At 45.8% G+C, this 13459-nt stretch overlaps 1 protein-coding gene across 6 annotated transcripts in view; it reads left to right on the forward strand.

Moving 5' to 3' along the window:
• Nucleotides 1-13459, forward strand: part of LOC308193337 (uncharacterized protein) — a 129933-nt gene that overhangs the window by 93983 nt on the left and 22491 nt on the right. For 5 of the 6 annotated variants that reach the window (XR_013949545.1, XM_080587927.1, XM_080587928.1 and 2 more), the window contains one exon: nt 79-234. Coding sequence is in view for 4 of the 6 variants with exons in the window: in XM_080587928.1 (XP_080444054.1) it covers nt 79-234 (156 nt within the window). In the remaining 2 variants the exon portion in view is untranslated. Of the gene's footprint in view, nt 1-78; nt 235-4313; nt 4619-13459 lie in introns of those variants that run through there. The other variant, XM_080587931.1, reaches the window with a different exon arrangement.

Here is a 13459-nt window from a genome sequence, read left to right on the forward strand (position 1 = left end):
TTGTGTATAGACTGAGGTTCTGTACAGATTTCTGCCACTCCTCAGATAACTTCATCCCAAACTCTCCTCCTCATACAGCCGTACAGCAACTACACCAGGGCAGAACCCTCCATGGGAGACGACAGCCTGTAAACTGCTGGGACTACCAGAAAACACAATAAACACCGTGAACCACCGGAAGGAGCCCGCCAGCTGCAGAAAGGCAGCAAGAGGATCAAAAGAGCAATGTCCCAGGTACAAACAGGGTGAGATCCTACTGAGCCCAGGCCAGCAGCCACCCACTGCATACTCCAGTGGGTTTAGAAATCCCATCCTGTACAGCAGCTCCTACACGCCTGAGCTCACTGCACTGCAAAGAGAGCAAGGGAGCATTTAACACCCTCAGTCTGCAAGGCACAGACAGGAGGTGGTAAATACCTTGATAAGGAAACTGCAGTGAAAATACCAGCTTTAGGCAATCCAGATTTTATCAGGGAAGTATTCAGGGATGAGTAACTACCTGACATGCAGATGTACCTATGCACAGTGCCAGCAGTCTGCCAGTCCACACATCTGGCCTCAGGCATCATGCTCGCATTTTCAAACCCATGTGATTTGGGGGTACATTGGGGCGGGAAGATTTTTGCATGGAGTTCTCATTTACACAATGTCAGTGCCCAAAAGGAATCTGCGGCTCTGTGTCTGGAATAAGATACAGATTTGACACTGGAGGCCTTTTTTTTTTTTTTTTTTTTTTTTTGATATAGGAAGCTGCTTGGCTTCTTAATGCTATTAATAGCTCTTCCTAGCAGTGGCATGCATTTCACAACATGGGAATCCAGATGTGACAGGTGACAAAAGGACCCTGGAATCCAAGGGCCCAGCAAAGTCCTGAAGAAATGAATGTTGTGTATTGTTCAGTGAATGGGTGGTGTCTTCTGGCCCATCACTGTCAGCATGAGACATTGACAAGATCTGTGCCTGGTCCCATCACAGTCTGTGCAACATAAATCACAAATTTGGTTAGAGTGGTTGGAAACTGAAGTACTGCAAAGTGGCTTTGGGGCACAATGTGTGTATTTGCACTTGAGGAGATAGGGGAATGGTCTTAGACCAATAGCTTGCAGAATTATTCAGGTACTCCAGCTCCATAACCCGAGATCAAACCACGCAGCTGTCTGTTTGCTCTTTCCCCCTTGTATGCTGGATTGTCAGCCTAGCCATTTCCAGGATTGCCATCGATCAGGGTAGGAGATATCTGTTCAGAGACCTGTTCCTGCTCCAACAATGCTCTTCAAGTGTCCAGCAGGCTCCTGGACCTGTTTGGTTTTTTTGCATTCATTCTTGACCAGGTTTACAATACAGCAGACAGGACAATCAGCCCTTCCTATGGGAAGAGAAGAGCGAGAGGAGCTCGGAGCTAGGCCTGGCAACGTGAACCAGGAGGAAGGAGAGACAGCTTGCTGGAATGATAAGGGGTTGGGGCAGCGCTCGCAGCTCTGCCATGCCAGGGGCTTGGCTGCTGACAGGGTGGGGACGGACTCTTCCTGAGATGGTGCTTAGCATGGCTAATGACAACCAGAAGTAGGAGAGAGAGGCCCAGGAATGGATAAAGAATAAATTGGCTGCACTATGTACAGAGAGGGCCAAACAGATGTTGGGCCTGATCCAGAGCCCATTGAGTTAATGGAAAGGCTCCCTTTGGTTTCATTGGACACTGTATCAGACCCATTACAGCTTCACAGGAAGCAGTGGAGACCAAGAGTAATAACTTGTGGTGACTGGAGTGGTGTATGTTGCATAGGTGTGGGCTGTGAGGTTTTCATGGTGAAAACAGATGGGTCTTCAAGACCTGTCCATTTGGCCTGGGTAACCTTCCTGCCTCGCCTCCCCCACCTTATGGGAAGCAGTCTCATGCGGTTTTGGTCCTCTAGCCAACATTTTGGCATGATTTTGTGCAGAAGTGCCCTTCTCCCTTCTGTCTTTCCCCTCCTTCTTGATGAGGTTCCGGTGTGATCCTGTGGCGTCCCAGAGCTGAGAGACCAGTGGCTTGAGCTGTCCACAGAGAAGGAAGGAGCAAGGCCTGCTGAGGACCGTTGACCAGGGAGGATTTTTGTTGTGGACCAACAAGAAACATAATGTAAAGCAGGTGTTTCTGCAGTTGTGAGACATTTATAAAAACCAACATTATCCAACAAGTCTCCCACTCACATTCTCATCCACATGATATGGCAAGGTCTCACACGAAGGACTGCAAATAGAAAACATCTCTTTGTACTAGTTGGCTTACAACCTGCACTAGGGCCTCTCTCCCCTTCTGCTGTCTGTGCTTTTCTGTTTATTTAGGTGTGTGATTTTGTTTCTGTTTTTACGTTTAGCACAAGTGGAAAGGAAATGGAATTTTGTGCAGCTTAGGAGCCTGAGAGCACACTGTGTTTGGATCTTGGTCCTTTATTTGTCCTCATGCCATAGGTGCAGGTGTTCGCAGGCCAGATCCTCCACTAGTAGAAACTGCCCCAGCCTCCAAGAGAGCTCCCTCCATCTGGCCAACACATTTGAGGAGGTTTGTGATATCCAGAGATGCAGACACAGGGCAGACTCAGGCCAAATTGTCTCTTAAACTCCTAAACAGGGGTGAGAACTTGCAGCTGAGCAGCAGCCATTTTCTCCTGGTGACTACCAGGAGGAATGGATTGACCGTTGCATACAGAAATGCGTCAGCATACTGTAGAGGCTGGTTCATTCAGGGTCATTACTTTATTGGAAATGTAAATTGGGGGGGGAAAAAAAAAGTCTAATTTAGCCCATTTTGGAGAGAGGTAGGGAAGTAAATTATCAGGGTAACATCAGGTCTCTTTTCAGGACGGCCCCTACCCAAACACAGATAGCTTTGCTCCATCTCTTTCTGTCAACAAGAGAAATGCTCAACAAGGGAATAGAGTGGGATTCACTAGTATTGCTGAAATAAAAAGCTTTGTCTTTCTTCTGTGGAAACAATGCTCTGAATGAGGCTCATAGTTCACAAAGGTTGTATAAAGTAGAGCTTGCTCAGCATCAGGACCATTATACTGATTTATTCCAACTGAAGACCTACCCCAGTGTTCCTTCACATACCCATAGCCCACAAGTGGATTATCAGTCATCCATCAGCAAAGGAGCCACTCCCCAATCTTTAGAAATGCTTGTGCACCTCAGAAAGTTCTTGTGCACCTCATCTCCAGCTGAATTCACGTAGACTTCATTCCTAACGTGCCCCTTTGCATGCACATTACTGCTTGTTTGAACAAGGGAACCCATGCTGGCAGTGGTGTGCACACACTACAGTGGGGCTGAGCTTGGCTCAGGCTGAGCTGGGTTTTAGGTACATAGCAGGTCAAAGTTGTGACCCTACAACAACCAACATCCAAAATATAATCTCTCACTCCTAACGATAATAATACACTTCTAGCCCTGTTTAAAAAAGAGCTGGTACTGAAAAAAGCCGCTGAACTTTTTGTGTGAGGTAAGGGTCACTGTACGGCTGGATAAATTGTCTGGCAGAAAGGTTGTGTGGCAATTTGGCAATTGTACCACAGCACAGCTGAAGGAGAACGCCTGAGCCATGTCTTCTAGTCCTCTTTTTAACCATGCTGGCTTGTTTATGTTTGGGTGGTAGATGGGTGGATCCCTTACTCCAATTTTTGGCTCGTATCTGTCCTTTTACTTGGATGTCAACGTAAACTGCTGCAATTATATCATAATTGTGTCCCGCTATTGGAAATGATTAGTCTGTTCGTGTTCCATAAATGCTGGCTGGCTTCACCTGGCAGTGGCAGGGAATTGTCATGGCAGATATTCATATAGGGACTATATGAATATAGGGACTCATAACTTCATGTGAGTTACGGTGTTTTCCAGGTGGGAAAGCCTAACAAGACTATTCTATTGAATTTAGATGTAAACAGGATGCTGGAGCAGAAATGTCAGCTTTTAGACTGGGATTCAGGTAACAATAGAGAATACACAGATATTTTGAAGCAAGGGCAGTCTTACTTTTCTGTCTCAGTCAGAAAGTTAATTTCTTATTAAAATAAGTCCCAGTCTAATGGGGGATTTTTTCAATTTCAGATTAAAGTTCAAAAATATCCAGACTTTATAATTAAATAGCACTTCCCATTCCTACCTCTCCACCATGGCAGCCTTTGCTCTTCCATACCTACCAGTTCCAGTGTTCGGAACTGAATGCAAAACGTAGCCAGTGTATTAACTTCAAGGTTATTTATTCTACAAGTGAGCTCTAATTCCAAATAACACCGATGCCAACCTTTTTTTTTTTTTTTTTTTTTTTTCCCCAGGACTCAGGCATACAACACACTTTCCTCTATTGGATCTCATCATTCCATAACTCCAGAAATTGCAATATAAACTTTGGCTACTATGCATGCTTCAACTTGAAAACACAGCAGTGATCTGGAATTTTAATTCGAGCAAATTTGAAAGTGGATTAGAAATAGGATCCAGCTGTATCTCTAATAGTCAAAAGACAAATAAGCAGAACATTGGAGTCGAAATGAACTCCGTCTTTCTTTTTGCATTTTCCCTCCTTTTGCTTAGACCTAAAATACCATAATTAAATTGTCATTTGTTCCTTACCTTGGTAGAAGCTCTCCCCAGCTGAACACATCTCAGTTTCCATCCTAAGCATTTACCTACAGCACAGGGTTGGGGGAGGATGGGGTTATTACTTGTTTGAAGAAATTAGAAATCAGAGGTATGCGCAGTCTGTCTGTTATAGTCTTCAGCGTGCGTGTTGCCAGGCTCTACAGGTTATACATCATTAGCGCACAGAGTGTCCAGGAGAGCCCAAAGCTTGTGCAGGTGTGTTGGCAAAGCTCACACCACTTCCCTCCCTCCTCCCTCTCTGCTGCACTTCCAGCAAGCCGATACTTGAAACTCGATGTGGCAAAATCGCAAAGAGCTCTTCTAAACTTTGTTAGCTCGAAGCTCACCCAGCAGACGTGACTGTGAGATGGCGCGTGGAACCTGGAAGGGACTCACTGGAAAAACAAAACCATTGAGTCAAAAGCTTAGTGTGTTTTTCCATGATTGTATGAAAAAAAAAAAAAGTGCATGTGTGTTTTTTTAAGCGCTTTCAGATATTAGAAGTTTAGTGAACACAGAGACAGTTTCTTCTGTTTTTTCTTTTCCCCTGCCCTTGAACTTTCGGAATGACTATAGGGAATATATTCCAGCCTGTTTTCAATGACCCATTCATATGGTGGTTTTATTTCAGCTTTTCCCAAAAGGGAACAAGCTCCATTCTATCTCTGCTCCTGGCATTAGCTGCCATTATTTGTGCATCCCACTCAGATAATCAATAAAGTGGATGGCATCTGAAAATAATTATATACACAGCTCTTCCCCCGCTTCCAAGACGGAGACAGAAGCTGGGAAAGGAGCCTTTGCATATTCAGCACTTGTTAAAGGAATGAAATATAGCATTGTGTGTTATTGTATCCCAAAACCTGGGCATTCAGCAGCAGTTCCTTTTGACTCCGGCTGTGCAGCACCTGATCACAATGCTAGTCATCCTTGCTATCTTTCCTGGCTTTGCTAGAAAAGTTGCCCCGTCTGCTTGTGCGGCACGCCAAAGGGCAAGAACTGTCAGATGGGTCTCAAATGTAACAGCAGTGGCTGTGGCCTCCCTCAGGGAGGAAGGATCTAGCTGCGTCCAGTACCCTCCTTTGTTTAGGAGACACCATCACAGTTGCATTTTTACAACCAGATGTTCTGGCCCCAAGCAAGAGCTTGGTGACAAGTGGGTGGCCTGTGCAGGGCGTGGTGTCTCTGTAGTATGGGATGAGATTTTCCAGTGAAAATCATGTTCAATCCTGAGCTAAAATGGCAAGGCTCCGTCTTTATACTGCTCATGGCAAAGTCACCTATGTCCCTAAGGCTGTCACTGCCAAGTGACCTGATTCAGGTTCTCCATCACCTGTTGAAGTTCTACCAGCCAGAGAAATAGGTGAGTCATCTCATTTTAGAAGATATTTAATGATTATTTTAGGAAGTTTGCAGCTTCAACCTCCCTTCTTGCAGTGGCTAAGATGAACCACTGGCATGAACCTGAGCATTTCCGATGCAACCTGCCCAAACAGCAGCTGCAGCAGGTACCAGCACCAGGCCTCTGAGCCGAGCAGGTGCTAGAAAAAGGAGAGGCACAGATTTTGCCAGGGCACGTTACAACTGCAGAGTAAGGCTTTCTCTGTTTAGTCCTTCAGCTCTGAAGGAGCTTTGTGCAGTACTGTCACAGTGGGGACTTGATCCTGGCTGTGGCCCTAGACAGTGCCATTAAAATCCATTTTACTGTTCTTTTCCTGAGAGTCTCCTCATGGCCTCCACTGAAGACAAGAAGAGAGATGAGGTGCAGCAATGGACTGACCCAGCATGGCCCTTCCCAAATATTTCATTTGCACCTTTCTCTCTTCAGCTGCAGAGTCAGGACGAAAGCCATGACTCTGCGGCCAGGAAGACCTGTAATGTCTGCAAGGGCTTATGGCTGGGGACATCAGGAGTTTGGCAGCTGCCTCCCCGGGAATGAGCTGAGGACACTGAGCGGTTCCCTGCTCCCAGCTGCTGGGTGCCAGCAGAGCTATTTCACATATCCGGAAAGCAACAATTACAAGGGAGCAATTATTTTTTGCCACTACTACAGGGTCACTGCTATCTCCTGATCTAGGCAGCCAGCAGAAGTGTTTGTTCATGGCTTGCTCCATTGTCCATCCCCAGCTTTTCTCCATGGCAGTACATTGTTTGAGATGTTGTTTAAATCCTCCTGCCAGTCCCAACAATGCCTCACGCAACCCCAGCATGTCAGGAGCTTTGAGGCCACAGAAAAACCAAGCCTGCTCAGCCCAGAACTGTTTGTTGCAAAGTGTTTGCTTAGTGATTAACTCATGCACGGACGTACACAGCCACAAATCTCTAGGTTGTCTCACAGCCCTTTCATTCAATTAAGTCTGTTGACTTAGTCTCATTTTGAGCAGTAACTGGATTTAGATAAGGCAGTGGAAACCAAAACATCAATTGTGTGATTTCTGGCCCAGCCAGTATGTTGATCTGAAGGGAATGTTTGTGCGGGTGATAACCGAGGTAGCGCAGTGATTAGGACAAAGTCATTTCGTGCAGGCTTCTGTAAAGTAAAAACCGCTCTGCATTAAGTACCAGCACGGGCCACAGGGAACCAAAGGGAGCTCCTTGCCGCTGCAGACTCCCCCTTTGCCTCACTCAATGTGCTGTGCTACGACCAGCAGCTGGCAGTGGGGAGGTTGTGGTCTGTCTGAAGGAGCAGCTGTGGCTGGGCTGGGGCTGGGAGCTGCCACCGGGCAAAGGGGCTGTGCTGGAGCCCAGCTGATGTAACCCTGGCCGCTCTTCTGAAGCCACAGATACAAGGAGGTAATCATTTGGGATTTAGACAGTTACTTTTTCTCAGCAGTAGCCTAAAGTTATTCTGGGATAATTTCTTCCCACGAGCTCAAATTTGCATTCAGTTCCTAATGGGGTTGGTTTGCCCAGCTTGAACTAGCCCTCCTCACACGCATCCCTAGGAGGAGGAAATGCAGATGGCACAGACTCAGCATCCCCACTCTTTACAAGTCAGAAAAATACTCTGTTCTACAGTGGGTAATGTCTCCCTATATCAGAAAGGGAAAAGAGAAAGGGAAAAGGAAGCTATTCTATTTGCAAGCATACATTTTTGTGATAACCTCCTGTGTCTTCTATTGTTGACACACTACAGTGAGAAAGCATATTGGGAAACATACATACATATTTGTCAAATGTATATTTCAGTGCAAGACTTTTTTGGTCACACTGTTTTCCATATTACTGTTAAGCTAATGGGGAAGATGGTTTGTAGGCATTCCTGATGTCCTGCGGATTTTCAGCAAGCATTGTGGAGGAACAGAGCAAGAAAAGCTAGCCAGAAGACATTGCTTCCTGTGCACGTCAGGTAAGGTATGCTGTTAGAAAGATAGCAAATATATTGTTGCCTTTCTCTTTCTTCTTTTCCATAGTAGGGAGGGTTTCTTTCCCAAATTACCCTTTCCCCTCTGACATTCATCTGTCACATAAAGAGATCGTTCTAGCTTGTTGCACTTTGCTGACGGAAATTGAAAGGGGGACACATAAATTGTCGGTGGTTCAAAGCAATGGGCAGGGTGCAGCCTTGGAGCGCATATTCCTCCAAACAGTACAGCTTCACCACTGTAGTAATGCGTTGCTTCAGAGGACGTCTCTCCCCAGGTCCTCCCACCCTGCTTGTTTCTCTTTTGGGCCATGCAGCACTTTTCACAGAGTTAACATTGTAAAACCAGTGTTTATTGAGAAAAGTGCTGAGTCCACGTGCATCCCGTGAGGTATGAATGGGGAGGAGGTGCTGAACACCTCCAGACACCGAGCCAATATTTCATGTCACCACTCCGGGCTTGGAACAAGAACCACCATGGCCAGCCTCAGCCATACCACTGTGTGCACTTGCAGTCACGCTTCTTATTAGACCTTCCTATGGGGAGTACAGCACGTTGGCACGTGGGCAGAGGGTGTTTTAGTGCCTTCAGACACTGCTCAGTGTTTCCATCAGTGACTCGGATGACAGAGTGCTTTTGGCTTTCTTGCACTGGGGCATGACAGAAGCGGTAGACGTGCATCACGCACTGTAGCCTCACCGCCTCGCTCCCTGTGTAGACGCCCTCAGCCTGTGACTGGTTTTGTCCCAGCTGCTGCCACCAGAAGCAGGACAAACACGTTAAAAGTTGCTTCCTCTGGGCTGCAAGGCAGTGGTTGCTGCGATGCCGTCACCCAGCGGTGCACATCCCCACGGTGCAGCTGCAGAGCTGTGCCCGGCGCGGGGCTCTGCCCAGGCTCGGCGGGTTAGCACAACGTGGTGTGCAGCTCCTGGGACACAGCAAGTGGCTGGGCAGATGTGTATGCACACACACAAACACTTAATTGTTGGCAACTTAGCATATATTAAACATCTTCTGGTAGTGATGAAAGATGGCATCCTCCCAGAGTTTTGCATACCTGTGAGCTAATCAGCCCTTTGTGTGAAAGCGTAGGTGGGGACTCTTCTAACAATACAAAGCTGATTAGCTCATCATCTTGGCTTTAGGGGCATACTGATGTGCCCATCCTGCTTTTAGAGCTATGAATAATCTGGCTTCACTGCCATCTTCTTATAAAAAAAAAGAGAGAGTGTAGTTTCAGGGCTTGGTACTCAAGCCTATTTCTCAGTGCAGGTGATGAGTAGGTATTTGCCTATTATTCACTAGTATCACTCTTGGCTTCAGGTCTCCTTTGGACAACTGTTAGTATCAGAAATGATATCTATCTGACAGAAATAATTGCTATTTTTCAGCCATTGGTTGGAATAACACTCTTGCACATTAGGTAGGAGTGATTCACTGTCAAACTGAGAAGGTGCATCAACAGAAGCCTGTGTCGGTCACAGTTCATTTACGTCTCTCTGTTAATGGTTTGGATGGTGGAGCAGACAGGGCTCTCACAGTAGGATAAAACAATGAAATAAGCTGGAAGGTCCCTCCCTATCTATGGGAGGGGAAGGGGATTTATTTTAAATGTTCTCAATAAACTTTAGAAGCAGTCTTACATGAAAAAGAAAGTACATAATCAAAATGCACATAGGAACCTGGTCTTGGTACTGGAAGTATGCTAGGGGAGATGGGAGAAGAGAAGCTCAAAGTCTGCCATGTGATACTGTGGCCAGAAAGATACTTGTTATTAGGAGAGGTATTAAGAGCGCTCCTCATGGTGAGGTCGTTCTGGAGCTGGAGAAGCCCAGACCAAAGATCTGCGCTCCCTACTTTGAAAAAAGATGTAAGCACACAAGGAAGTCTGGAGGAGAACAGCAGAACTGATAAGACCTTTCAGAAAAACATGACCTGAAAGGAATTGTTTTTTAATTAGGTTTGTTTAGTCTAGAAAAGATAGCTGGGAGAGACTGCACATGTGGGGACAGTAGTTGAAAGGGGTATAAAAGGATGTGGTGGTCACTGGGTCTATCTGCATGGGGAAGAACAAGATCTAATTGGCTTTATTGGCAGCAAACAGAGGAGGTAAGAGTTCAGGAAAGCTTTGTCTATAAGGAAAGGGAGACACTAGAACTGATGTGAGGCGTTGGGATCTCCACCACTGGGAAATCCCAAGAATTTAAACAAAAGTACAAGAGGAATGGTGTGGGCACAGGCACAGAAAGATGCAGGAGGGTCTCTCCATATCTACTTGCCTTTGGTTAAGCCCATTCTTCAGAGATTGTTGCTTTGGTGGTGGTAGCAGGAGGCATGTGGGACACAAGTTGGGTTGCTAAAATAGAAAAGATGCTGATAGGGTGGTATGTTTGCACAGAAAATGTTGATAAGACAGGAAAAATGATATCGTTGTCAGAAACAAGAGCCAGCAGTTTTAGATGTTCTACTTCAAAAAAAGTATATTTCAGGAAAATGGATCCTTTGGCAAAGCATCATCTTTCATTAAACAAAAGATTTAGATGGAAAAAATTGTAATGACCTCTGTAGATTAGGAGCCCAGAAATATCACGAGACACCTAAGTGCAATTGCTAATACTGGAGATGGTTACTTTTTGCCATTTGGGATTAAGCAGAGGTAAGATAATATGGAATGGAAAGATGGATAGAGAGATTCTCAGGGGAGCCTGGGAGTAGCTTCACCTGCAAAAAAGGCAGCGCAAGAACAAGTATGCAGAAGGGAAGAACAAGTATGAAGAAGTGCAATAACGTGCCAAATTAAGGGGGAAATGGTATCTTTCACAAAGTCAAGGAAGGGCTGCGGTTAAGGGATGAGAGTCAGAAACCCAGCTTTCAAAAACTGCTCGTTCTCACAAAGCCTGCCCTTATATGTATTCAGTCCAGGAAACTGGTTAGTGGGATGTGAAACTACCATATGTTTTTGCAGATGCTACAAGTATGTGTGCTTTCCTTATGTATATATGCTTTATACCCACTTTTGAAAATGAGTCAAAGCCTTCCAGTCCTCCAGGATAAAAACTCTGGAGAATTTACAGATCTGAGATACCGTGATTAATGTTTCTGGACAGTAATTTCGCTTTCCCCTGTTGAGGCTTGGAAAAACAGGGAAGAGTGCAAAAGGAGATCCACACCAAAGATCAAGGCAGGCACATCTGCCTGGCTGTCAGATTTCACGCCAACAAATTGGAAGAAAATTAAAAAACCCAGGCCAGATCTGGTCCTTGCTCTGGAAGTACAAAGAGGTCTGAAAGGGTCCTACACAGGCTTGGCGTGAAACCACCACAGAAACTCCTGTTTTTCTCTGCTCTTGCTATCCTTTTAATACAAAAATGCCAAGTGAATATGAAGGAATGAGATCTTCTGGTTAAAATCATCTTGGGTTTGTATTACTTGAGTTAAGAGGTGGTTGCAATGTCTACCTCAGCCCACCACAGCTCACTAGCAGCCCTTCCCAACACTTCAAGTCACAGGCTTACAGCTTCAATCAACAGTCCTGCAAGTGTAGGAGCTGGGGGACCACTAATGCTCAGAAGTAGGGTTTTTCACTAAAGCCCTGGATGACTGGCACCCTGAGACACCATCAGGTGTGGAGGATGAGCTACCTTCATCATCACCTTGCTCTTACATTCAACTTTCCAGCACAAACAGCCCCAAACTGCTCTGGAGTGGGGGCAATGTGACACTGCCAGATGATTGCATATTGCCTCTTAATACTAAGCAAATTGTGTTGTTTGTACGCCATTACTCAGTTCCAAATTACAAGCCTTATCTCCCAGGAAGCTGAGGATGGCTCTATAGTTTTAGAAACCTCATGGTAAAAGGGCCAGGTTTTAAATATAGTGTTTTCCAGAAAGACTATCTTAAAAACATAGTGCTGTTCAAATCCTCTGCTTCCTTTAATGCTATTTTCAGGTTGTTTTTTTTCAAATTAAACATTAGGCTTAGCAACATACATGAGATGTTAGATTAAAGGGACACAGCTTGGGTTTTCCATCTCAGTCTAGAAATAGCTATTCCATGGGTGGGCCAGGTGAAGTCCAGCAAGGTTATTGTTGCCTGACTTCCCCCGGGTTTCTGGGTGGGGGAGAGAGAGGGGTGACTGGCTGCTTGCAGAAAAATCTGGCCAAGAGCATTGGGCCACATCCTTTGCCGAGGTAAATCAACATCATCTGAGTGGCATTTCTGGAACCATGACTATTTTCATCGGGATCAGGCCTTTTACATATGGTGAGGAAGTGGTAAAGATCACAAAGGGAAGGAAAGATATACATGCATGGCAAAAAGTTATGGGGTTTTCCTATGTAGGTGGTGTCATTTTCTCTAAAGAATTAAAGCGTGGCTTTCCCAGCACTTGTTCCCTTTAAGGATACACGCTGAGCAGCGTGTCCCGATAAGACAACAAGCACAGATGCCCGGAGGAAGAATACTATTGTTGTGAAGACACAGGCCCGAAAGGCAAAATGTCTGGATTTTATTTGCAGCTCTGCCACGAACTTCCTGGATGATCGAAGCCAAGTTAACCAGGTCCGTTTTTTTCAGGCAGAGTCTGTGCCCTCCCTGCATATGCATGAAGCCCACATCGCCTTTCAGGACTTTGTGCAAAAGTCCAAGAAACGCAAAGCTGCAAAGAAATGCTGCCACCTATATGCTGCCCCAGTTTCCCCAGGCAAAGGGTGATGATGTGGTGAAGCCACTAAATCCCTGCCAGCAGGGATTTGGATCCAGAAGCAGGCAAGAGCATCAGAGCAGCTGTGCTGCTCTGGATCATAGCCCACCATCCGATGGCCCGTCACTGGCAGCTGGTGGAAGCGAGTGCCCAGGGAGGAGAGCAAAAGCGGGGTGAGCAGAGCTGGACTCATCCACACTGTGCTTTCCTGGCCTCTAACCATTCAAGGCAGGGGGACTTGCACAGCTAGGAGTGGTTTGTGTGAACTTAGCAACCCTCGAAGGATTTCTAAACCTGGGAGCATGAGTTGTCCAGGACAAGCTCTCAGAGATGTTTAGCTTCCTTGGTGCAGGGCTCATTTGTTCAGCTCTACGTCAGACCTACTGGGTCACACGGGGCTTTTGTAGCTGCTACAAAGGAGAGCCTTCCCTTCGCTGTGTCAGCTCCCTGCCGCTCAGGAGGAAGTGATGCCGCCTGCCAGGGAGTTGAGGCTAAACACACTGATGTTTCCTCATGCCTTGGAAGGGAAGAGAAGTCTGGAGAGAATTATTGTTGTGATGTATAGGAGCTTTGCCAGCACAATGCCCTGTAATAACAGCTACTCTTCCTTCAGGTCATTAAGTTACAAATTTTTTAGTACTCTTGCTCATGACAAGTAGATCCCAGGTTTAAAGAGATGTTTTCTTCCTCTTTCCTTTTCCTGACTTTCTAAATATATTTTGCAGATTTTCTTTTTTTATGGCAGTGTGTCCAAATCTCCGTGTTCAAT

The sequence above is a fragment of the Anser brachyrhynchus genome (assembly GCF_964034855.1).
Source record: "Anser brachyrhynchus genome assembly, chromosome: 3".
NCBI lineage: Eukaryota > Metazoa > Chordata > Aves > Anseriformes > Anatidae > Anser > Anser brachyrhynchus.